This window comes from Ornithorhynchus anatinus, chromosome 17, assembly GCF_004115215.2.
Source record: "Ornithorhynchus anatinus isolate Pmale09 chromosome 17, mOrnAna1.pri.v4, whole genome shotgun sequence".
In the NCBI taxonomy this organism is placed as follows: domain Eukaryota; kingdom Metazoa; phylum Chordata; class Mammalia; order Monotremata; family Ornithorhynchidae; genus Ornithorhynchus; species Ornithorhynchus anatinus.
Genome location: NC_041744.1, coordinates 13,749,175 through 13,775,634, shown reverse-complemented (window position 1 = coordinate 13,775,634; position 26,460 = coordinate 13,749,175). Strand labels below are relative to the sequence as shown.

General features: G+C 41.9%; 1 protein-coding gene across 4 annotated transcripts in view; it reads right to left on the bottom strand.

The window, feature by feature from the left end:
• USP32 (ubiquitin specific peptidase 32) overlaps positions 1 to 26,460 on the bottom strand; it is a 193,491-nt gene that overhangs the window by 34,689 nt on the left and 132,342 nt on the right. For 3 of the 4 annotated variants that reach the window (XM_029081736.1, XM_029081733.2, XM_029081735.2), the window contains 10 exons: positions 23,018 to 23,079; positions 21,508 to 21,610; positions 15,979 to 16,174; positions 12,683 to 12,858; positions 11,821 to 11,961; positions 8,966 to 9,125; positions 4,636 to 4,790; positions 2,977 to 3,058; positions 2,009 to 2,083; positions 1,273 to 1,411 (listed from right to left, as the gene is read on the bottom strand). In XM_029081736.1, the coding sequence (XP_028937569.1) occupies positions 1,273 to 1,411; positions 2,009 to 2,083; positions 2,977 to 3,058; positions 4,636 to 4,790; positions 8,966 to 9,125; positions 11,821 to 11,961; positions 12,683 to 12,858; positions 15,979 to 16,174; positions 21,508 to 21,610; positions 23,018 to 23,079 (1,289 nt within the window). The remainder of the gene's footprint in view (positions 1 to 1,272; positions 1,412 to 2,008; positions 2,084 to 2,976; positions 3,059 to 4,635; positions 4,791 to 8,965; positions 9,126 to 11,820; positions 11,962 to 12,682; positions 12,859 to 15,978; positions 16,175 to 21,507; positions 21,611 to 23,017; positions 23,080 to 26,460) is intronic. The other variant, XM_029081734.2, reaches the window with a different exon arrangement.

Sequence of the window (26,460 nt, the reverse complement as noted above, 5' to 3'; positions counted from 1 at the left end):
CTCAATAAATACCATTGTTTGATTGATATCATTTGGTCACCTGTCCAGTAGAACAATGTAGAGAGTACCAAGCTCCACTGATTAGTCCAAGGGATCAAGTAACTAATACTGGGAGTGAGTGGGAGGTTGAGGTGGAAAAAGAATACCAGGTATTCTGGTTCCACTTCCCAAATCCTGATACAATCTCTCTTCCTTCTATACACCCCTTCCCACTGCTTTCTCTCCCTCGTCCTGAGGCTCATGCCATTTCCCAGTTCCACTCTCTTTTCTCTGCTTTATCTCCTCCTCCCCTGTTTCAACCCCTCATTTCTAAAGCAGATCTTTTCACTTCCTTGTCCCATTTTCTCTTTCCCCACAAAACCTCACTATTTCCCAACCCCTTTTCAATTCTGTACCTCTATCCACAGGGATGAAAAAGTTCTCCTATTCTCTCCACTTCACCTTCTCGTTCTTTTCCATCCACCATCCACCTCTTACTCTCCTGGTTCCCAGAAGAGTTTTGCTACCACTTCCCCTCTATCCCAATTCCCAGCACCACTCCACTTCCTCATTGCCAAAATACACTTCATTCTCTTTCCTAGGTCTAAAAAGAGTCCCATTTCATCTCCCTGCTTCAATCCACTCCTCTTGCCTGCTCTCTCTTCTCGGTCTTGAAAATCCAAAATGCTTCTTTCCCTTGCAACCAACCTCCCTTCCTGATCTGTCTCCTTATTTACAAAATAATCCCACTTCATCTCCTGTCTGTTCTGTCATCTTGTGTCATCCCACCTTAACCCCATCTTTGTGGGTTCGCTTCATTCAGGTCTAAGTGCTGTTAAGGAAAATGCTGTACTTCTTGCGTCCTATTGTTAGTTACCTTGAAAAAATATCCCCTCCCCTCTAGCCCGAATGACATCCTAAGAGGGGAGGGTTATAATCAGGTCGATAAGTCCCATGTACGACAGGGACTCTGCCTCATCTAATTATTTTGCATCTACCCCAGTGCTTAGTACAGTGCTTGGCACATCCTCTAGGCTGTAAGCTCATCATGGGCAGTGAATGTGCCTACCAACTGTCGCATCGTACTCTCTTGAGTGTTTAGTTCAGTGCTTCTGCACACAGTAAGTGTTTAATAAATACCATTGATGATAATACTTTCTCATGTGCCTTTCAGGAAACGGTGATATTTCAAACCACTTCAAGTGGTTTTAGGCTTGTGTTACTGACTACTACCAAAAGGCTTATCCAAAGTAGTAAAACACAGGAGACACAACTGGGCCACTGGTGGATTACCTGTTGAGTTCGTAGAGGTGTCTTCCTGAGATGAAGTACTGAGTTAGAGGCTGCGTATTACTAACGCACTGGATGCTGGAGTTCATGAAGCATGTATTTCCCAGGTTACTCAGCCCTGTGGCACCCTTCTCCGTGGGAACTAGAAGAGACACAAAATCCGGATGCCAGTTTTAGCTGTTTCACAGAGCTAATGACATCCCCCACACAGAACAATGGCTCTTAGGCATAGAAAGGAATTTCTATGAACTCCAAAAGCCTCTGGAGTCTTTTCTTCCCCCTGCACCCACTTCTATTGTTTAAATTGCAAAGATTCTACGTGCAACCTCCAAAAAAGCCTTTTTCAACCAGAACAATCCGTGTCATTTTCTGCATCGGAAGCAGCAATCCTTTTCTTATAATTACCTTTGCAAATGTTTTCATATTATGCATTTCATTCAGATACAATTCTTGCCCCTCAATAATGTATGATTTTAAGAGTGAAAAACAAACGAATGATAAAGTACTCATTTCAGAGGTAGAAGTAAACTGATTTTCAAAAGCTGTGATTCAAATCTCAGGATGCACTAACTAAATATTGCCTCTGAAGTAAGAGCACATGATTACTTATAAATGGGAAACCTAAAACCTATGGGAGCAATACAACTGAAAACAAAGACATATGATGAAAATTTAAAAGAGACACCCATTTTAAATTTCTACTTTTAAAATGCATTGTTTCCTAAAAATATAGACTTACCCTTGTGTCTGTCTATTTTACTACTGTTGGCTATAAATGACATCTCCTCTGGCCAGCTCATGTCCTTGTTTCGAACTAGAAAGAGATACCACACCAGGTTAATTCCAGTAATGCTATTTAGTAGCTGCAACGTTTTTTTTTTTATTTTTATTTTTTTAAATTGGATCCCTAATTATCCATCAGCCTGTTGTTTAGAGACCGAAGGACAAGCTAATTTAGGTAATGAGCACTTATTCTTTCCTTACTCTAGTCATTACCGAGGGAATAGTTAAGCTTCTTGAGTGAAATGGGCTTTCCATTAGCCAAGTCTGTTACCGTGTTTATACATGAACCTCTAAGACAAATGCAACTTTGTTGCTGAGTTAAGTCTAGACACAATGCTTTCTCTTTGGCTTTGTGAAGCTCATCTCTAAAACATCACATCCCTCTCTTAAATCAATACTCTGAAAGGGTAATGTGTCTATAAGGAAAGGCAGGCACGGACCTTTCACGAATTAAGGTACAGTTCTGCTAATTTCATTAGAGCCAAAACTCTCCTAGGAGGTGGCCACTGTCAATGCTACCCCAAAATGCTAAAATAGGCTCCCTCGCTTCCCAATTCAGGAGGAAATCTGCCCAAATAGTTGAAAAGTAATTAATCTATACCCGCCCTCCACCTATCTATGCTCCTCTGATGTCTTTTTCCAATTAAAACGTAGAATGAGTTTATCACTGGGACCACACGTATTCGGCTTTACAAATGAAATTTTCCATGCCTTTTTTTTTCAAATAAGAAGCAGAATATTCCAGAAGTATTCTGGAATTTGCAGGGGCTTTTCCACTTTATTAGCATAAAATAATAATCTTCATCTTTAAATCTACTGTTTCAGGAACAGCATAAAGGTTACTCTGAGGGTATGTGATTCCCAATTTCACTTCATTTCCCATTCTCATCCTATTCGGTATATCGGCATAGTCTAAGGATCTACCTTCAATTACTAAGTGCTGTTCATCCTGGATTTTCAGGTATTCTAACATATGATCTTCATCATCCAGAAGAGTAAGGTAGTTCTGCAAGGAGATGGAAATGTTCTTGTTGCCATCGTGTTTACTTTAAATGTAAAACAGTCAACAAACTTAACTTGGAGGGACAATAAGGCCACATTCAATCAACTCCCAGAGTACAAGTTGTGTAGAGTGTGGTTAAGAACAAACATTAAATGTCACGAATTATCTAAACAAATGCTCTTTGCCCCTAAAACAAAAACTACCCAGGGATCTTAGGGTGGACAATATCACAACCCTGACAATTTACTACATAGGAAGCAAAAGCTAAGTACTAGATTTCAGGTGTTTAGAGACAAATTGGTAGAGACAAAATTTCTGCGACGTGAACTGAGTGGAGAAGCAGTGGCCTAGTGGAAAGAGCATGGCACTGGGAGTCAGTAGATCTGGGTTCTAGTCCTGGCTCCTCCAATTGTCTGCCGTGTGATTTTGGACATGTCACTTAAATTCTCCGTGTCACAGTTACGTCATCTGTAAAATGGGGATAAGGACTGTGAGCCCTGTGTGGGACAGGGACTCCGGCACTTAGTATAGTGACTGCCACATAGCAAGTGCTTAACAAGTGCCATTAAAAAAAAAATTGAAATCAAAACCAAACTTGAAATTGAAATCAAAACATCTGAGGTAACAACAAAAATAATGTTAGCGTTTTATAATTGAAGCTTCTTGTCAACAGGGACTAGGTTTTTTCACATTTTTTGCATAGTTAAAACATACATAACCATCATTTTTTAATGACAACAATATTAAAATGGAAATGTTCACTATAAGTGTTCTGGTAGAAATTCTACATGTCTATTATCCACAAGTTTGTAATTAGGAGAAAGCAAAAGTTAAAGGAGAGGTGCTAAAGAAATGGCTGAAGAATAAAGGTCCTAGAGAAAAAAGATCTTAGCACTCTATGTCACGCACTGTACTATGCATTGGAATAGATACAAGGGCAACACGGTGTTTAAGCACTCATTAAATACAATTGGATTGTCTGAAAGTCCTTGTCCCAAATAGAGCTCAGAGTCCAAGGGGGAAGGAGGACAATTATTTAACCTCATTTTACAGATGAGGAAACTGGGGCATAGAGAAGTCGAATGACTTGCCCAAGGTCACACAACAGGCAAGTGGTGGAGCTGGGATTAGCACCCAGATTTCCGTACCTGTGCCCTTTTCACTAGGTCACGTTGCATTCTACTCCATTGAGCAGAGTTAGCCGTGAACCTATGAATTTTAATTTTGCCTAATTTGCTATTAAGGGTCTGGGGGACTCAGGAACATAGTTAATCGCTCATTCAGGCCCTACAATCCTTAGAACTGAAACCACTTGGGTAACTTAGTAAGCATTTAGTAAATACCGTCATTAATATCTGTAGGCCGAGCGCCGGGCTAAGAGCTTTAATACTTGACCTGTGCCTAAACCTTCAGTCGCTTCCAGCATTGCATTCCCCCTTGAGACCGTAAGTTCCTTGTGGGTAGGACACAGGTCTATCGAATCTGTTATACTATATTCGCCCAAGCACTTAGTACAGTGCTCTGCACACGGTAAGCGCTCAATCCATACCACTGACCTACTGGTTGATCGACACCCTTACCTCACTGTTGTATAACCACAGGCGCATATCTTCTTCTTTGATGCGCAACCTCTGGGACAGATACTCATGAATTTCCTTGATGGTCTGCATGCGACTAAAGCAGCCTGTATACGCTAACACCCTCTTTAAAGGTGCGTTTGGAGAAGGCACATTCCCTGCAGTGAGAGCAATCACAGTAAGGAAAAAATGGCCCAGATCAGAACAACGATAATCCTTATCCAAAGAGACGACGCTACAGAGAGGAGAGAAGGTAATGGCTGTAGTAATTCTACCCCGGATAGCAAAGCCTCAGGTGACGCCAAAATGCAAGGCAACATTCTACCTCCAAGCATGAGGGTCAGAAATCCTGTTCCTTCTCTGGAAGTGAGAAAAGCGAAAGAATGAAGAGGCTCAAAGATTTGCCAGGACTCGATCCCACCAGATGGAGAATGGCAGCCGGCATTAACTATGTGCCATCTACTGCTATCGCCCGTAAAAGAGTAGAATTCAAGAAAAAAAATCCACGAGAGGAATAGGGATGGCCAGCTATGATAGGAAAAAAGCTCGAGACTTGCGTGAACCAAATTTTTAAACTGCCCTCAAAGAAACTCCTCTCCGTCCCCGCCTCAATCAAATTGCTGTTGTTCCCGCTAACCACCGCGTAAGAGGGTAGGAAGCCTTGGCTGAGACTCTTAGGAGCCGTGGCAGCTTTTGATGCACCCAGCCTCAAGAGGAGCGGGCACGCTCCGGTGCCATACACCAGTGCCTCAGTGCTCCTCGGAAGGTGAAATCCCATCCAATGTCCGTCACTTCAAAAGGCGGCAGCTGAGATTCGGGGCTAAAGAGGCGGGAGGTGGAAGAGACAGTTGGGGGATAGTGCAGAATAAAAAGAAGGGCAAACTGCAGAACATTGTAACTCCAGCCAGAGCCTGAAGTAATCATGAAAGAGAGGACTGAATGGCAGCTTGCCGACAGGTTAGAGAGACCAGACCGCTGAAAATATTTCCAGAACGAAAGCTATTCCCTTTCCCAATCAAAGACAAAAAACACCAACGAAATTGTCACGGTCTTGTTACCGTCTCATTGCCGGGATGAAAAGTTCACCTTGCATGATTAGGTTCTCTGATAAAGTGAAACAAAAATACGCCAATACTGTCTCTTGATGAGGATAACACATTCCATACAATTTCTCACCATTCTCCTCATCATGTGCGCATCATGGTCGCTCTTTACTGTCAAGTATTTTAGCTGTGGCTCAATTTATCTTGCCTTCACAGGTTGGTGAAAGCGGCCACCAGCATGGTCCTATTTAGAAATTCTTGAAGAATTAACTAGCATAAATAATCGCCAAAAAATTCATCTAAGTTAGGCAAACCTTTTTGCAACATTTTGCCTTTGCAGGAAGCTCTAAATGCTCTTTTTTTTACATCTCTGTCACCTCAACGGGAAGAGCAATGAGGAGTGATGAAAAATTGAATGTTATGGATTTGGCAGAGTAAAACTAAACCAAATTTTTTTTTTTTTTTTTACAAACTGCAAAGCAAATGTTTTACTTTCAGAAGGCAAAAACAGAGCAAATCTCTACAACTGCACGAGAGAGGATTAATTGTAAGATTACAGCAAGAAAGCATACACTCGTAAACTTCAAATAATTAGTGCGGAGTAAAATTTTGAATCAAAACAATTTGGCACATTTGAAAAAACATTCATCTGAATTAGAAGCATTTGCAAGTGCCCACACCAAACCATCTTTATTGTCTTAAGTCGAGTGAGAAAAATGTCTTGGACTCTAGACAGACTTTGTAGTCTAACTCGATCAAGCAGGCAGCCACTGATCATTCGTAACTTTGTGCTCTTAATTATCATTGAGTAATTATACGGAAATTTTGGAGGCGGCAAGAATCTACGATCAGCACAAGATTTGGAAATAATTATACACTGACGAATGCCATGTACTTTTAACTTTTACTCAAATGGTGGCCAAGACCAAAAAAAAGGGTCACCGTATGGTTGGCAATAAAAATATTAATAATTCTGGCATTTGTTAAGGGCTTACTGTGTGCCAAGCACTTTGTGAAGTTCTGGGGTAGATACAGAATACTCAGAACACTACTCAGATCAGACCTAATGGAGAGTTAAATGAGATCATAAACTGTTGAGAAAGTTGGTCAGATAGTAGGTTGACTAGGTTGTTTCTCTTCATTTTATATATTTTCCTTGGTAATAGCAAAAGCTTGGTACTCAACAAAAACTTGGTAAAAATAGAAGTCACTGATTTCAATCAATTGTATTTATTGAGTGCTTACTGTGTACGGAGCACTGTATGAAGAGTCAAGGAGAGTAAGCAGCATGGCTCAGTGGAAAGAGCAAGGGCTCGGGAGTCAGAGGTCATGGGTTCTAATCCCAGCTCTGCCACTTGTCAGCTGTGTGACTGTGGGCAAGTCACTTGACTTCTCTGTGCCTCAGTTCCCTCATCTGTAAAATGGGGATGAAGACTGTGAGCCTCAGTTGGGACAACCTGATTACCCTGTATCTACCCATGCGCTTAGAACAGTGCTCTGCACTTAGTAAGTGCTTAACAAATACCAACATTATTATTACAATTTTACAGAGTTGGTAGTTACATTCCCTGCCCCCAATGACCTTAAAGTCTAAAGGGAACTGATTGGCTGTAATTCACTTTAAAAAGGCCTCTCCAAAGCAATGGGAGGCAAACAACATGCAAGCCTGACCAAGCCTGATGAGTTTTACATAAAAAAAAAAAAAAAGATTTGTTCCACTGAGGTTTAAGGGCCTAATAATATAGATTACTGTGCACCGAGTGACATTATCAGACTTTCTCTCATAGCGTGTGGTCCGGCTGTGTTAGGATGGTGGTGTTCTAAAGTTTACAATATGTAGAATTGGAGTACAGTGATGTGCTGAACTCTACTGCTTTGTTTCACATGAAGGTTGGCTTCAAATATAGCAGCTATTGGCAGGAGCCGCTTAACAGAACAAGCCACGCTTGATTTTCCCCAAAGGAATTCAATATAACTACGTATGGACACAAGGACTCATTAAAAACCTCTCCCAACAGGGCAGAGAAGAGTCTTGGGGTTTAAGACAATCTAACACAAACTGACGATCACCAGTACAGCGCTTAGAACAGTGCTTGGCTCATAGTAAGTGCTTAACACGTACCATCATTATTATTACCAATCTATTCTTTTTCAAAGGAAGCTGTTTTATTGTGTTCCTCACAGTTAGAACTTCACAGATGTTACTTGTGTTTTGGAAAAAATCTGGCACCGTGAGGTACAAAGCAGTGCTTTTTTCAAAGCAAATGCACCTTCCTACTTTTATTAATATATGCCTGATGTCACCCATTGTTCATTAGTAGTTTATTTTTCCTGAACTACCCTTCAACTATTTCCTAAGTGTTGCAGTTATATATAAAGAGATTCTTGAGTGATAGATATATTCTAAGAAAACGCATTAGCTTTTAGTTACCAAAACCCACACTGTGCATTTTGGGTTCTTTACTACGGACCTATTCACCGAAAACCTGGAACCTGACAGTGATCTTTTATGCACCATTCTTTCTGTTGATGGAAAGAATGATCTCAGAGCAGTGTGAGGAGCTGTCACCATAATTGATGCCTAAAACGCAAACGGGAAAAAGAGCCTAATGTTTTATTAGAGATTTTTAATAGAATTATTCCTTTCAACAGTGACCCTGTCAACAGCGTTGACTGTTGAGAAGCAGCATGGCATAGTGGGTAGAGTATGGGTCTGGGAGTCAGAAGGTGGTGGGTTCTGATCCCGGCTCTGCCACTTGTCTGCTGTGTGATTTTGGGCAAGTCACTTCACTTCTCTGTGCCTCAGTTACCTCATCTGTAAAATGGGGATTAAGAGTGTGAGCCCCAGGTGGGACGGGGATGTGACTACCTCGATTTGCTTGTGCCCGCCCCAGTGCTTAGTACAATGTCTGGAACACAGTAAGCGCTTAAATACTACAATTATTATTATTATGAGTATGTGTCGGGAAAGCAATGTGGGCAATGACAGAGTCATTGCACCCTGCTTGATCCCAGGGTTATCACACAGGGAATTTTCCAAGATACCTTCCGGTAAAGATACTGGACTTTACGGGTTCTTCTCCTGAAAGGCCCCACGGGTCAGAAGCATGATCATAACAAGCTGCTTCTCTAGCCCTCCCCATTTGTACTTGCACCTGATCATAGATAAGAGCCCCCCAAAACCAAGACATTTTACTGATCCTGCGTGAAGGTAAGGGGGAAAGAGTATCGGAAGTTTTGGCTTTTCTTAGAAATTGCATCGCTGAATTCTTGCTGCATTCTTAAGTTACCTCTCGGTAAATGTGGAGGGAACATTCTCAGTCTCATCATACCCATATTCACCCAGATGTTCGATTGCTGTGTCCGAGTGGCAGGCTGCTGTCTAAGGAAGAGGAGGTGGCGAGGAAACAACTCCAATTCCGGGATGTTTGTTTTGCTATTCTTGATCACCTGGGGAAGACAGGGGTTTTAAGGGTTAAAGCAAGTTACCATCCCAGAGAAACTTCTTCACATGACAAACCTTCTTTAAACTATTGAGATTAAGCCTAAGATACTGAACGATCGCTTCCCTGCCATTCAACCTTTTAAAATGTCTAATTTAGCTGGTACCCATTTGGGGATAAAGCACAAACAGCCATCTTCTATGTAATTTGAGTTTTTCAAGTTCCCATCTTCCAAAGAAATAAGCATTATGATATCTGTTACAAGCTTACTATGTTTCCAGCACTGTTCTAAGCGCTGGGTTAGATACAAGTTAATCAGGCAAGACAATGCCTGATTCACATAGGGCTCTCAGACTGAGCTGGAGGGAGAACAGGTATTGAAATCCCATTTTAGCGATGATGAAACTGAGGAACAGAGAAGTGAAGTCACTTCCCCAAGGTCACACAACAGGCAAGTGGAAGGATCAGGGGATTAGAACCCAGGTCCTCCATCTCCTAGGACCGTGCTCTTCCCGCTAGGCCATGCTTTTCCTCAAGGGCAAAGGTAAATACCTGAAGGACGCTTGCAGATTTCTACCAGGTTGATGATGACTAAATCAATCAATGTTACTTACTGAGTGCTTACTATGTACAGAGCACTATACTAAGTGCTTGGAAGAGTGCAATACAACAGAATTGGTAGACCTAGTCCCTGTCCCACATGGGGCTCACTAACTACAAGGGAGAACAGTTAATAAAGATGAGATTGGGTAATAATAACTATGGTATTTGTGAAGCACTTAGGTGTGCCTAGCACTGTACTAAGTGCTGGGGGGGGGGGGGGCATAAGACAACCAGGCCAGACAGAGTGCCTGTCCCATGGGGGTCTCACAATTTAGGTAGGAAGGCGTAGGGTTTAATCTCCATTTTACAGATGAGACTGAGGCACTGAGAAGCTAAGTGACTCGCCCAAGGTCACTCGGCATGCAAGTGGTGAAGCCGGGATTAGAACCCAGGTCCTCTGACTCCCAGGCCTGCGCTCCTTCCACCTGTTTAGGGATTCCAAAAAACAGGAGGAATGGGACAGATAATAAGCCTAAGGACAGGACAGGGATGGGAGAAGGGGCTGGGTAGAGAAGACAGAGTAAAGAGCTCTTGAGGAACACAGGTAAACTCCTTGGGGGTTAGAGATTGCTCTACATTAGCAAAATCTTCTCTTTCACCCTCTGACTCTTTATCAGGTTTAGGATTTCACCATCTATTCCATTCCCCCGGTTTGGGAATCCCAAACTCTAATGAAGGCTTACGGTGCTTCTTTCAATTCAGACCCATCTGACACACCAACTGTCTGGAAATTAAATCCAACTGGAGTTGAATTCCTACTTGGAATTCAGGAATTGAGATGTTACCTTGTGATTTACTGGGGGCAGCAGGGTTAACACACCTCTTGCCTAAAAGAGTTTCACCAAATCATTAACCATCAGGTATCTGATGGTATGCAAGCACCTATCTTTCTTGGCTCAGATGTGAACAGATGACTCCAGTACATTATATTCCTCAGTACCATGGTTCCAGGGGTCAATATCTGGAGGCAAATCCTACATATAAAGCATCAGAACATTCCTTGAAGCATACCGTGTATTCTAACGCACTGTGACGTGCCATTTGAAGCATTTGTGGTGGGCAGGGAATGTGCCTACGGCTTCCGTTATATTGCACTCTCCCAAATCCGTAGTACGGTTCACTCCACACAGTAAGAGCTCAACAAATACGACTGACTGATTCAATTTATAAGCTTTTCAACTTATCCTAAAGTATCCACAGGAAATTTAGGCTAAAATTCATCCAACCCCAGATATTAACCAATTGATGAAATGAAACAATACAAGAAATGAAATAACGAAAAGAACTCCTGCCTTGGGGAAGCACGCACACCTGTAAAACAAACCAATTTTCTTTTATCAGAGTTTAAGGCGATGTTTTTTGGATAAAAACTCATTAGGAATTTGGCAAATGCTGAACCAAAACTACATAATATGCCTTCGACAGAACACACAGCACTAAGCAAATAGTTTTGTAATAAAATGTGTGTATTATGTGACATGACAAAATACCTTATGAGCAACTGAATACTCATCAATGAATAACCATATATACATATAGATTAATTTCTCTTTCAGATAATCTCCGTTTTATTCATCCATTTACCAACGATAAAGTTACTCTTATCGACCTAGTCAGGGCAATAACTACAATTCAAAAGGTTCCTGTGCAGCCAACCTCTTTAATTCCTATGAACAAGAACTTAAAACACTGTTTGGTAAGCCTCTTGTACACTTTTCATAAGGAAAAACCAGAGAAAGGCACCTTTAACTTCACCATGAACGTCCCCCATTGTGGCTGCTGGCTGAATAAAATTATACAAAATTAAAGCGTCTAGTGGGAATAAAGAGTCCGGGTCAGGGAGCAGAAAATCAGTCTGCCAATATTTGGAGGGGAAAGTAGAGGCTATTTCTATGACTGTGACTATTCGCCCGACAGTGGAAGACTACTAACACCCCTGCTCGCCACTGGCCTGTTGTGTGACCACAACAAGCCATTTAAGTTTTAAGGACCTCAGTTTCCTCATCTGTAAAAGCTTCTTCACACCACATGGGATGTTGTGAAGATAAAATGAGATAACTGATGTGGAAGGGCTATTATTAGATGATGGCTATACTTACTGGTCTGGGTAAGGCCAGGTTTGCTCCATACCAGTGATATAGAGCTCTCCATACTGGTTCTGGCACCATTTCATAGTCTCTCCCATGAATTAGCTGTGGAATTCGTTTCAACCGTCCGCCTTCCAGGGTTAATGAAGTTGCCTTGGGAGAAATGGAATGTGATTGTTTTAGGATGACTGAAGGCTTGGTTTTGGAAAACCCAGCTCTACTAAAACTGGAACTAAGGTATCATTGACTGGATTTGCAGCTCACTTAATTTCATTTTCTGAATGAAAAGGGAGGGATTAATACATGTGGTTGAATGCCTTGAAAAGATGCAAGTTTTCTGGGAAAAGCTCTGGCTTCCAAAATAAACTACCAAGGAAAGTTATTAGGAAATAATTAAGTAAACTTGAATTCCTGGAAACCAGAGAAATCATTTGGGCTAGGATCACTTTCCTTTTTCCTAACACAGAAATATAAAGGGTATTCCCCTTACCACTTCCCAAAGGTTGCAGATATGTCCTGGAATCACTATATTCTACCTGGATGAGAATATAAGAAATTCTATTGTCTTTCCTGGTAGGCTAAGTCATGAAATTCTCTCATTATACGGTAAGCATCTGGAGAATTAGGTAAGTCAATCTTGTTCCCTCTCAAAAGCTTAACATCCCATTGTGAGCAGGGATTGTCTCTATCTGTTCTTGATTTATACTTTCCAAGCTCTTAGTACAGTGCTCTGCGCAGAGTAAACGATCAATAAATATGACTGAATGAACAAATGAACAGTTACAGTGCTTTGCACTCAATAAGTGGTCCACTGACTAAGCATATACTTCCCTGGACAAATGTTTCCAGGTAAAATGTAAAAATTCTACTTTACCTTCACTGGTTCTTGGGTTACCAAAGGCTGGTTATCGATAGCCCCTGGTTTTTGTGGGTTGAATGGTAGTAAAATGTTTCCATTGGCTCCGAGCAAACACTGATTGTTGTTGTCAGAAGTGTTATGTTGCCTAGCAAAACACATATCTGCCGCAGGAGTGCTGGAATAAAGGAAAGCTGTGGAGGAAAAGAAAAAATTCATTCTCTATTTGGAATTCATTTTGGGAGGATTAACATCTCAGAATGACAAATGACTATTACTGGATGAGGGCTACCTATTGCTTCCCTCCGCCCCAGGGGAGAGAGAGAATTGACCTACAATTTCCTCTACACTCTTTCTATCCCGGCCCATGCACTCCTGCTCTGATTCTCTAGTGGCAAGACTCTAGGGGAAGGGTCTTGGGAAAGCACTGGGGCTTAGTGGTTAAAGCACGGGCCTCGGAGCCAGAGGACCTGAATTCTAATGCCAGCTCCACCACCTGCCTGTTGTGTGACCTTGGGCAAGTCACTTCACTGGGCCTCAGTTTCCACAACTGCAAAATGAGGATTCAAAACCTGCTCTCCCTCCTACTTAGAATGTGAGCCCAATGGGGGACAGGGACTCAATCTAGCTCTATTACCTTGTATCTACCCCAGTTCTTAAAACAGAGCCTGAAACATAATAAGTACTAAATACCATATAAAAGGGGAGAGGGGAGGATCAGAGATTACAAACAGGTCCTAGTTGGAGAAAATTGATATGTTTCAGTATCGTGGTGGTGGATTTTAAAGAAAGTCATCCCGTACGAGCATTTATTAAGAGGGAGCAAAAACAGGGCCCTTAGCAGCAGCATCCATCATCTCTGCTGCTGATCTAGAACAAGGTGGCCGAATCAATGAAATCAAGGGCAGAGACATCCTGTGGTTGAGAGGTACAGTTCAAAACAAAATTCCTTTAGGTGGAAGTGCCATCAGGTGTTCCGAGGACGCATTCATTTATTCATTCATTCAATCGCATTTATTGAGCGCCTTCTGTGTGCAGAGCACTGAGGTAATACCAACAATAATAATGGTATTTGTTAAGCGCTTACTATCTGCCAAGGACTGTATTAATCTTCCTTGCTTCACTCAGGGCCATGAGGCTCCTGGTTGCTCGGCTCTCTCCACCCCCACACCCTAACCCTACTTCCTCCCTAATTTCTGCACCGCCACTAAATTATTTCAACACAACATGCCTTGAATTGCTTTTTACATCCCGGCTTTGATATCATACAAGAGGATAAAATAGCGTTGGAAGCGTTCAAGGCATCTTGGCCTCTCTCAGCTTAAAAAGAGAAAGTCAAGCGAACATATGGGATCACAGAAGGTAAACAAATTTTACTGAGTGGGTCACTGACATTTCAGAGATTTCAGACTGGTCCTTCTCTGCTGTACTTGAATGCTGTGGTGGCCTGTGTCAGCAAAGCTGGAGGAGAAAATGTGTTCGAAAGAAAAAGGCGCTCTCTACCACTGGAAATGGCTCTCAAATAACCATTACTTCCTTGAGATTAATGACTCTTTGGAGTTAATGAACCTTCAGAGTAACACAAACTATCAACTCCTCCCTGGCAGTCATTAATCAGATGAAAACACCCCGACCCTCAATCCCTGAACACTCCTGGAAGTATTCCTATCGCACCACTGGAACACTCATCAAAAACCAGGGAAAACAAACACCTGGAAGGTCTTTAAGGGGCATGAGAACATACTTGGATCGATTTATGGGGAACGCAAAGGATTTGCGATTGCCAGAGAATGAGAAGGAGAAGCATGGGCTGGCAAGAGTTGAGAAAAAGACTGACTTCACACTTCCTCTAGACTGTAAGCTCGTTTTGGGCAGAGAATGTGTCTAATTCTGTTGTATTGTACTCTCCCAAGCGCTTAGTATGTACTCTGCACACGGGAAGCGCTCAATAGATACCACTGATTGACTACAGGTAGTGGAAACTTTAAGCCAAAGGGGAAGGAAAAGCAGCAGACCAGAATCGCCTACTGATAGTCCAAAGTACAACAGAGAAGCAGCCTGGTCTAGTGGATAGAGCACAGGCCAGGGAGTCAGAAGGCCCTGGGTTCTAAACCGTGTGACCTTGGGCAAAGCCAATTCCTTTTCTGTGCCTCAGTTACCTCATCTGTAAAATGGGGATTAAGACTATGAGCCCCACGTGGGACGTGGACTATGTCCAACCTGATTAGTTTGGCTCTACCTCAGCACTTAGTACAGTGCCTGGCACATAGTATGGGCTTAACAAACATCATTGAAAAACACAAACAAGCCTGAGGCTGCTCCTAAAGAAAGTCCACCCCCAGAGATCCCCAACAGAGTCTATTCCAAACCCTCTCTGCCACCTAGAAAAAATGAGTTCCCCCAACTGGGATTAATGGCATCGATTTGAAAAGACAATAAAAATGGAATTTTTTCTTTGCATATGGAAAGAAGAAAGGTGGCAGATCTTGGCCCAAACCTCCAGTAAAATAAGAGTAAATACAATTTTACCAAATACTTATTCTAATTAGTGTACTTTATAGCCAATGATCCTCACGTAATCACACAGGAAAACACTCCCTTTTCTCCACCACTTCCTCACAATAATGAGCCAGCTTTTTATATTATGGTTTATTTACCAAAAAAAACCAGAACTCCCTGTTTTTCAAGGGGCTTTTGAACCTAAAGGAAAGTCATATGTCCTTACGCCTACATAAATTACTTCAATGGAAACAAGTAGGAAGGTGAAGTGGAATCTAGTTTACTATTGTCCAAAAAAATGATGGGTCTTTGTTGGAGTCTTAAAAGGAAAGAACACACCTCCAAATGGGAGAGTCAAGTTTGTCTAGAAAAATCAATTTTTTCCAATGAAGCCAGAGACTCTTAAAGCTATTTAAAGCAGCGTGGCCAGGTGGATCGAGAACGGACCTGGAAGTCAAAAGGACTTGGTTCTAATCCCGGCTCCGCCACTTGTCTGCTTGTGTGATCTCGGGCAAGTCAGGTCACTTTTCCATGCCTCAGTTACCACATCTGTAAATTGGGGATTAAGACTGTGAGCCCTATCTAGGACACGACTCCAACCTGATTAGCTTGCATCTGCCCCAGCACCTATTTCAGTGCTTGGCACATAGTGAGCGCTTCACAAATACCATTATACTATTACATTAAGTATTTCATCTGTGCCTCACTTCAGAGATTTCAATTCAGATGCTCCTTGTTTCAGCACTTTCCAGATACAGATGTCCTGAAGATTCAACTTAAACAATACTTCGATGGAAATAAAAGAAACTGCTTACTGCTGCTAGCTGACTCCGAGGCTTCAGACGCAGAAGAAATATCGTCGGAAAACTTCTCTTCCGTAGTATTCAAATAATCAAGGCCAGCACCTCCTGTTTTGTCTTCACTCGGCTCCAGAGACTGAGCTGTTGTGGCGAGTGGGTTTTTCCCCCCCATCAAGACAGACGAAGGTTCGATCACAACAGGGTTGGCATCCTAAAATGACGAGAAGTTGTTGGGGTGGTAGAATGAAACACATATTACAGTCAGAAAAAGGACATTCCTATTTAGGCAAAGGAGGACACCAAAAGCTAGAAAAGACCGTAGTCACGAAATTATCCAGGATTGATAACCCATCCCTTTAGGTGTCGGATCTCAGTCCAATGCATCGCAGAGAAGCAGCGAGGCCCAGTGGATAGGCACGGGCCAGGGAGTCAGAAAGACCTGGGTTCTAGTCCTGGCTTTGCCAACTGTCTGCTGTGTGACCTTGGGCAATTCACTGGGCCTCTTCATTACCGATTCACTTCTCTGGGCCTCTCAATTTCCTCATCTGTAAAATGGGGATTAAGACTGTGAGTCCAATGGGACAAAGGGACTGCGCCCAACCTGATTACCTTGTATCTACACCTCAGCACTTAGATCAGTGGCTGACACACAGTAAGTTCTTGACAAATCCCATTAAAAGAGGTACAGAGCATCACTACAGGAGCAATAACTGTATAATTCTATCGCCTCAATTCAACACTTCAAAGTGTCTACAAGAGGTGAGTAACGATGCGAAGAACCACTCTGAGAAAATAGGTGTTGTGGAAGTATTTTCCCAGAGCTGTGTTTCCTTCAACTTCCCGAGCAAACAGGATGGTTTCTCTAGAGGGTCCCAGCTCTTCAGAACAATTTATTACCTTGGTGTGGCAGGTAAAGAGAAATTCCTGGCTCACAATTAGTAAAGCAAGCATGCGATGCATATGAAATTATGATTGGCATCAAAAGGATGTTGAAAATTTTTGACCATTTGTTCAAGAGGTGAAGGCTTTGTGGACAATGAAATGACAAGCAAGCATGAGCAATACGATGGAAAACATTGGTTGGATTAGATCAGTTCCTATAAGACCATAAACTCCTCTGTGGACTGTGAGTTTCTTAATAATGATAATAATAATGGTACTTGTTATGCACTTACTATGTGTCATGCACTGTTCTAAGCACTGGGGTAGACACAATTTAATCAGGTTGGCCGCAGTCCCTGTCCCACGTGGGGCTCACACTCGTCTTAATCCCCATTTTACAGATGAGGTAACTGAGGCACAGAGAAGTGAACTGCTCAAGGTCAAACAGCACACAAGTGGCGGAGCCGTGATTAGAACCCAGGTCCTTCTGACTCCCCGGCTCATGCTCTATCCTTTAAGCCAAGCTTCTTCCTTCTGGGCACGGATCCTGTCTCCCAACTCTACTAGGCTGTACTTTCCCCAAGCGCTTAGTACAGTGCTCTGCCTGTAGTAAATGTGCAATAAAGTCCATTGATTGATCATATTAGGGACTGGCAACCTCTGGTTTGTGTGCCACAAGGATGCCCGCCCTTAGTTGGCATCACAAAGGTGATGCTTTCCATCCCACTATGCACAGGAAGCTGGGCAGAAAATAGTGGTGCACCTCTGCCTCTCTGAGCTAGAAAGGAGCTCAGGGGCAAAATGGCAGCTTCCTCTCCCCTTTAGCCCTTCACTGATTCCTACCTCTTCTTCACCCCCATATACAAGTCAGTTGCCGCATCTCACTGATTTTTCTTCCACAACAATTCCTGGCTCTGTCCCCTTTTCTCCATCCAAATGCCCAACATCTGTAAGCTCATCCTCTACACCGTCAGTTCGTTGTGGGTGGGGAAAGTGTCCGTTTATCATTATATTGTACCCTCCCAAGCGCTTAGTACAGTGTTGTGCACACAGTAAATGCTCGGTAAATGACTGAATGAACTTAGTCCATGCATCTGTCATGTCCCCATCAGCACTTTTGCACCTCTAAGCATTATATATTCACAACCCCGCAGAGCACTTTTGAACCCATCTAATATACCCTAAAACTTAAGCACTAATGTGTATATCCCCTTTTCCTTCTGTAGCATATTTTAGTGTCCGTCTTTCCGCTAAATTAAAATCTCCTAGAGGATGGGATCAAGTCTCCTAATTGTAGTGATCCCGCACAGGCCCTTAGTACACTGCTCTCCTCACAATAGGTGTTCAATAAATATGGTCGATTGACAGATGGCTTTCAATTTGAGGGGAGTCGATCTTCTTACTACAGTGCAAATTGCCTATGGTTTAAGTCGTGTTCAAAATTTAAGTTTCCCAGGAAACAAAAATGAATCATTATTTGTTCCTAGTTTTTCCTTTCCTGTGTTTTTCCGAATGTACTGTCTTTCTCCCCAGCTCGAGTCTGTAAGCTTGTGTGGGCAGGGAATGTGTCTGTTTACTGTTGTACTGTACTCTCCCAAGTGCTTAGGACAGTGTTCTGTACACAGTAAGCACTCATTAAATACGACTGAACGAATGAAAAGACTCGTCAGCAGAGTAAAAAGAGATGTTCATGAACGTGTTCAAATCTAAACTCTCGGTGTTTCAGCTTCAGTCTTTTCTGGAAGATCTAGTATGAATTACCTAAATATCTAAAGACATGTCATTTCCATACTGTAACGTACAAAACAGAAATCAGGCGAGATGTTAATAGAAATGCCTGCTGATACAAAGAAATACTTTACTACAGTTTTCAAACAGAAGGGAAAACACACACAGAGAACAATGGAGCAGAACAAAAGAGATTTCTCCAGTCCTCCCCTTTTTATAATTCAACTGGGAGATTTCACCGGGCAAAAAAAGCCTGAATTGTTATAAAAGGAAAACAACAATTAGAGCTCTATGAGCGGTGAAACAAGCGAGTGTTCAAGTCTAAGTGGATCTCAGCAAGCCTGGGATAAATGCACTTCTTAAACAGGAATCACCTGATTGCCAATTTAAAAGCCCAGGCTGTCCTGATCTTCTTTCTTTCCACCTAATTCCCCTTCCAAATACTACACCACTCTGTGAATCCTAAAACTTCCCTCCAGCAAATGAATGACTGATATAGGTGACAATAAAGTTAATAAGCAAAATTCTTGATTGGTAGGGTACCCTTTGGCTCAATAAGTAAGGACAAGATGAGAAACTATAATTACCCAGAATCTCAAGCCAGTCTAAATACCTATTAACCCAACCACACCTAAGTTATTGAGCCAACAGGAAAGCTGTTCTAAATTCACTAATAAATGGTGCATACATTTTGATGGTCTTAATAGATTACATTTAGAGGGAAATCACAATCTTCAGTTATCACCTTTTTATAATTAGTATGGTTCTTCAAATAGGATTCTAGTGGAATTTATCATTGAATAAATCCTCTTGAACAAGTTATCACAATTCATTTTCCAGGAAGAGAAGCTAGCTTATCATTTACCTGCATTCTAGTCCCAGCTCTGCAACGAGACTTTAGGCAAGTCATTTAAATTCTCTGAGCTTCAATACCCCATCTCCTTCCCACTTAACCTGAGATCGCTACATAGGACAGGGGCTGTGTTTCACCTTACTATCTTATATTGGGAAGCAGCATGGTTCAGTGGAAAGAGCAAGGGCTTGGGAGGCAGAGGTCATGGGTTCGAATCCCGGCTCTGCCACTTGGCAGCTGTGTGACTGTGGGCAAGTCACTTAACTTCTCTGTGCCTCAGTTACCTCATCTGTAAAATGGAGATTAAGACTATGAGCCTCATGTGGGACAACCTGATTACCCTGTATACCCCAGACCTTAGAACAGTGCTCTGCACATAGTAAGTGCTTAACAAATACCACCATTATTATTATTATTATATCTCCCCCAGAGCTTAATAAAGTGCTCGGCATATAGTAAGCACTTGAAAAATACCATTCCTATTATCATTTAACCTCTAACTTGCAAGGACAACCACATAAGAAGACTTAAAAGTTTTCACTCAGATGGCCCATACCTGGTTCCTGGTACCTGGTTCTGGCACCTGGTTCATTTTTCTAAAAACCATTCGGCACACATCTCTCCCCCTCAAAATCTCGACTGTTTCCCTTCCTCCCCAAATCAAACAGAAATTCCTATCCGCTGTCCTTTCTCCTGCCTTTCCACTCTTCTCCCACTATACCCAAGTTGCGCTCTTCATTCCTCTCAAGCTAATCGACTCACACTCCCTCGTCCTTATCTCTTCGACCAACGTCCTGCTCCCATCTACCCTCTTGCCTGGAATTTCCTCTCCCTTCACATCTGACAGATTACTCTTCTCCCAATCTTCAAAGCCCTCCTGAAATCACATCTGTGTCCAGTGCTTGGAACATACTTAAATACAATCATGATAATCTCTGCCATGAGGCCTTGACTGATCAATTTCTACTGTGCTCACTTTATATCCCTCAACTGCCACACCATCATCATCATGATCAAAGACATGTATTGAATGCTTACTTCATGTACACCACCTAAATACTCAATCACATTTGATTGCTTACTATGTGCAGAGCACTGTATTAAGCACTTGGGAGAGTACAATACAACAGAATTAGGAGGCACATTCCCCGCCCATAAGGAGTTTACGTTCTAGAGTACTCAAGTAGAGAAGCAGCATGACCTAATGGGTAGAGGACATCAATAAATGACATCGTTATTACTAAGAGTCGTATTTAGCTGGGAAACCAAAAATTCTGTGTTTTTGTATTAAGATCAGGTCTCCCATAAATGCAAGATTTACTGTCGATTTTGGAAAGAAAGGCTTGGGGGAATGAGGGAACTTTCTTATGACAACGTCACGTCGGAGGAGAGCTGGGTGTATGTGCAGGGCGTTCATGGGGTGACTTCTGTAAGATGAGCCTTCCTTCATGGTAGGGCCTTTGAAAACGTAACCTCTGCATTGATGGTACTGACTAAGTCAGGGAGGAAGATGATGTCTTAGTAGCAATAACGTTTATCGCAGCGTGGACTAGTGGCTAGGGCACGAGCCCGGGACTCAGAAGGATCTGGGGTCTAATCCCACCTCCGCCACTTGTCTGCTGTGTGATCTTGGGCAAGTCCCTTAACTTCTCTATGCCTCTGTTACCTCATCTGTAGAATGGGGATTAAGACTGTGAGCCCCAGGTGGGCTAGAGACCGTATCCAACCCAATTAGCTTGTATCTATCCTAGTGTTTAGAACAGTACTTCACACACTGTCCGTGCTTAACAAACACCATTATTATTATATGCGAACAGAGAAGTGCAGATTCAGATGCCTGCTGACATTTGGCAATGTTTCTATAAATCAATCGGGTCTTCCAAAAGAGGGAATATTCATTTCTGACACTATTCTTTAGATTTCCTTTTTTTAAAAATTCAGAAATAAGTTTTCCACTCTTCCAGGGCTTGAAATCTACGTAAGCTCAAGGAGCATAATATCTAAAATACAAAAATTTGCTTATCCAGTGCAGGAGAGACACTAAGGAATTCATCGTTTCTGAGGCTTCAGGTCATACTCACATATTTGACATATTCTTTCCACTGCTGCCACCACTGCATAGAGATGATGAACCAGTTGTGTCCCGGCTGCAGGCCGTACCTACTCTCCCGTTCGAGCCAACCCCTACGTGAAGAGATACAAGCAAACACTCTGTATCCGTGAGAATGCAGGGAACGACCATGACAATAAACCAATATGTGCTGAAAGGTGGAAAAGAATGCAGCTAATTGATTTTGTTTTTCATTTTTCTCTCTAGGCAGGAGTTTTCTATTTCCATTACCATTAATGGGACATCACTGTTTCCACCATGTATCTGGGCCAGGTACTCAATTATCAACACTCGCTTAGAAATGAAACTGTAAATTTCACACCCCTAGTTCAGGAAGCAATTCTTTCTACATCTAACTTGACCTAGTGTTAACAGGACTCTTCCTTCGAAGAGGTATTTTTCCATACGTTCGCTCACTCGGACTTGCTGAAGACTTACTGTGTGCAAAGCACGGTACTAAGCACTCGGGAGAGTATAATATTACAATAAACACACATTCCCTGCCAAAAACGAGAACTCTCTCAGCCACCGGGATGTTCGGGAATCAAAAGTGGTAATTGACAAATTCAAGATTTTTATATTAGGATTTTTTTTTTAAGATAGCTAGCAGGTAAATTAGGTAACATGCTGTGAGCACTTGGAGGAAAATTACCACATCAGAAGTACAATAAATAGACAATACAACATATTATAATTAAACATACAAACTAAAACACTTTAAGCATCATTACGGTTTATGTTAATGAACCATATATAATGGGTTCTAATGGAATACAGTGCCATAAGGAACACGCCACATCATAAGAAATAAGCCACAACAGCTCCAGGTGACAATCATTTTACAATATCTCACACTAGCATATTCTGAGTTTAATTTTATTTTGTTTACTGGGAATTAAAATCAGAGATCATACTCATCTGTCACCATGTGTTACCATTTGAAAGCTACAAATAGGGAGATTCAGAAAGAGAAAGTAAGAGACAGTAGCCAGGGCGAATAGGGAGTTGAAAGGTTTATAGAAAGATAGACTAAGAATGGGTAACGCTGTGCTTAAAATAAAAAGAAGAGTTTATTTTTTTCTAATAGCACAGTTGAACCATTTGGATCACCAAAAAAAAGGTCCAGAAAAATCACCTGCAAGAACAGACTTCAAGGCTGATTCTCAGAGGTTCATCCCTGTTACTAACTTAGCGTTCAAGCTGCCGTGAAAACATCTGAACAACAGTCACATTTTCTCCAAATCTATTTGCTACTATTCCACTCTGGAATTTTAAAATGATTTAAAATGCTAGAAATTTCAGTTTCAGGAAAAAAAAATAAATTCAAAGAACCACTTCAAAATTGCTTTCTGATGCTCACGTCACTGGTGCACAAATACTCCAGATCAGAAATTATACAGGATGCCGCTTTACATTTTAAATGTAGGATTCTTTCCGAAGTTTAAGATATGATCGACTGCATATTTTTAATACAAGCTCACCTGATTATTTGTCCTTCTTCTTCTGGAGTAGCTGGTCTTAAACCCAAAACTATATGGCACACCTAGAGGAAAACAAGAAAAAGGAAAACCTTCAAAACCAGGTTAAACTATCCATATGATGGGACAAAAGAATGGAAACAATTTCTGACACAGAGCTATGGATCTGAAGTGATTGGCCAAACAGACCCTACGGAAAAGTTTTAGACAGGCATCTGGGGTGGAAATTTTGGCCTTGGTTATATTCAAGTGAGCAAGTCAAATGGAAACTAACATCAAAACTCACCATGTGAAATGGGGAAAAACATACCTCTTTCGGAGTGTTGAATTGATTTTCAAACGCGAAATTAGCCTTTATTACTCTTTCCCCTTCAATCTAAAACTATCTTGAACTATCAACTTGCAGTTCTCTCAACAAATCGAGAGATACTGATAGTAACGCTGCACAGCACTTAGTACAGAGCCCTGCACATGGTAAGCACTCAATACGACTGATATTTATCCTCTGGCTTAGATGTGCTTTATACATAGTAACTTAATAAACTTAATAAACTTCTCTCATTTTCCAGCTAAGGTATGTGGCTAATGTCAAACACCGAGCCGACAGATGGCTGTGTACATGCTCAGATCCTCCCATACTGTTACCTCTTTTCCAAAATTTTGACTTTCATATTGGTAAAAATATATATACTGCAGAGAGAAAGGATGAGGAAAAGTACAGACTGCCTTCCCGTGAAAGGCTGGTATCGGGGGGTTGTCTTCAGGATATTGTTCTTATGAAAGGTTGATTGATAGACTATATTATTATATAGTAATAAGCAGGGTCAAGATTAGGACCTTGAAAATAAAATGCCTCAAGCCATTCAGTTCAGAAAGTGCACAGAAAAAATATTCAACCTCTCCTATTCCCTGGGGGAACTCAGGTGGTAAAATGAATTAAAGTAGAATATTTTACCACTCATCTGGCACTGAAAAGCAATGTGGCCTAGTGGAAAGAGCATAAAGCTGGGAGTCAGGAGATCTGGGTTCTAATCCTAGCTCTGCCACTGCTGGGAAAAGCCACTTAACTGCCTTGGGCCTCAGTTTCCTCATCTGGAAAATGGAGAGTAAATAGCCGTTCTCTCTCTTAGATTGAGAGCCTCGTGTGGGGCAGGTACTGTGCCTGATTTAGCGGTACTATATCAGTGTTTAGCACAGTGGTCGGCACATAGTAACTGCTTAACAATCAGAATTAAGTTCTTATTTGTCCATGGAAAGTGGTCCTGTGGGTGGTTGGCTTTTACTGGAAGAGTAATTCTTGCCCAGGTAAAAAATGTAGACAATATCAGAGAATTTCCACACTCATTCATTCATTCATTCAATAGTATTTATTGAGCGCTTACTATGTGCAGAGCACTGTACTAAGCGCTTGGGATGAACAAGTCGGCAAGAGATAGAGACAGTCCCTGCCGTTTGACGGGCTTACGGTCTAATCGGGGGAGATGGACAGACAAGAACAATGGCAATAGAGTCGAGGGGAAGAACATCTCGTAAAAACAATGGCAACTAAATAGAATCGAGGCGATGTACATTTCATTAACAAAATAAATAGGGTAACGAAAATATATACAGTTGAGCGGACGAGTACAGTGCTGAGGGGATGGGAAGGGAGAGGGGGAGGAGCAGAGGGAAATGGGGGGAAAAGAGGGTTAAGCTGCGGAGAGGTGAAGGAGGGGTGGTAGAGGGAGTAGAGGAGAAGGGAAGCTCCAATACCAGCAGTTCACACCTGTTAAAGGGATTTTTAGTACTGGAAAGTGTTCCAACTGCTAATGAGGATGGGAAATGATAAACTCAGGAGAGAATGTCAACCAGCTGTGCTATATTATAAGGGTGGAATGATCCACAGCCTGAAATATAAGCTGAAGGACGTAAACTATTTAATATAAGGAGGGAAACAGTCGATTAAATAGACCGACATAGACATGCATGTTCCACTAAAGATATGACGGTAAATGAGATTAATCTGGCAGAAGAAAGTTCAACATTTCTCTGACTGATGGTGATTTATAACATTTTTGTATATGTTTTATGAAGCCATAAATTTGAATTCCAGCTGGAGATTTTAACCACATTTAGGGTAATTGATTGATTTCAATTGATATTATAGGCTTATGAGATTTTATTCTTTGTTCTGAATAAGAGCTAATCAGTCATTAACTGCCAGGAAGGGCCTGATTTCGCATTTATCCTAGCACAGCTGTTTCAGTCAAGTTGCATCCTAAAAAAAAAAAAGGTATTGTTAGCAAACCCCAATCTCACTTTCTTCAAAAATAGGAGATCCTGATGGATACTAAACCACTCTTAAAGTCACGGATTTTCTCAGAGACCACACTTCAGATGAATATAAATTTTAATCCTAATAGTGTTTGGTTCCTTCTGGCCAGAGAAAAGAAGAGAAGAAAAAGAAATACCGGATGCTAGCAAGTCATACCCTGCTGGTATACCCGTTTAAACCAATGTGGAAAAAAACCTCCACAGTAGTGTGGCCTAGTGGCAAAAAAAGCAGGGGTCTGAGAGTCAGAGGATCTGGGTTCTAATCGCGGCTCTGCCACTTGTCTGCCATTCTTCAAAATGGGGATTGAGACTGTGAGACCCAGATGGAACAGGGCCTTTGTAACCAACAACCAACCTGATTAGCTTGAATCTACCCCAGCGCTTATTTCAGTGCCTAGCACATAGTAAGCACTTAACAAACACAGTTACCAAAACAAATAAACCCCCTGCCCCCCACAGTCCCACAAGAGCAAGAGAACTAATTTTCCCCTTGGAAACCACAGAAAATATGCCCATCGATGGCAGTGATAGCAGATTTGGCCTACTGATAAGTGGGGCTCTGCCAGGTTAAGAGCAGCTGTGGAAATTTCCCCATTGGTGCCCTTGTGGTTGAGCAATTGATGAGGAGAAACAAGAGTAGATTGGAGAAACGGGGCATTGGGCAACTGCCTGCAATAACAACAACAACAATAATTATGGTATTTGTTAAGCGCTTACTATGTGTCAGAAACTGTACTAAGCACTGGGGGGGAATACCAGTAAATCAGGTTGGATGCAGTCCCTGTCCCACATGGGGGTCCCAGTCTTGAGCTCCATTTTACAGATGAGATGAATGTGGCAAAGAGAAGTTAAGTGACTCGCTCAAGACCACACAGCAGACAAGTGGTGGACCCGGAATTAGAACGCATGACCTTCTGACTCCTAGGCCCGTGCTCTAAGCGCTAGGCCGTGCTGCTTCTTGCATGTCTTACATCTTTCCGAGATGGTGTACCCATGTAAATTACACAGTGGGCTATGAAATAAGATGATGCTAATGTGAGGTGAATAAGGAAATATATTTCAAGTGGACTTTGTTAAACTGTATTAATCCCTCTTCAGTAAACCCAACTTCTAAAGAAAGCTTGAAGAACTAT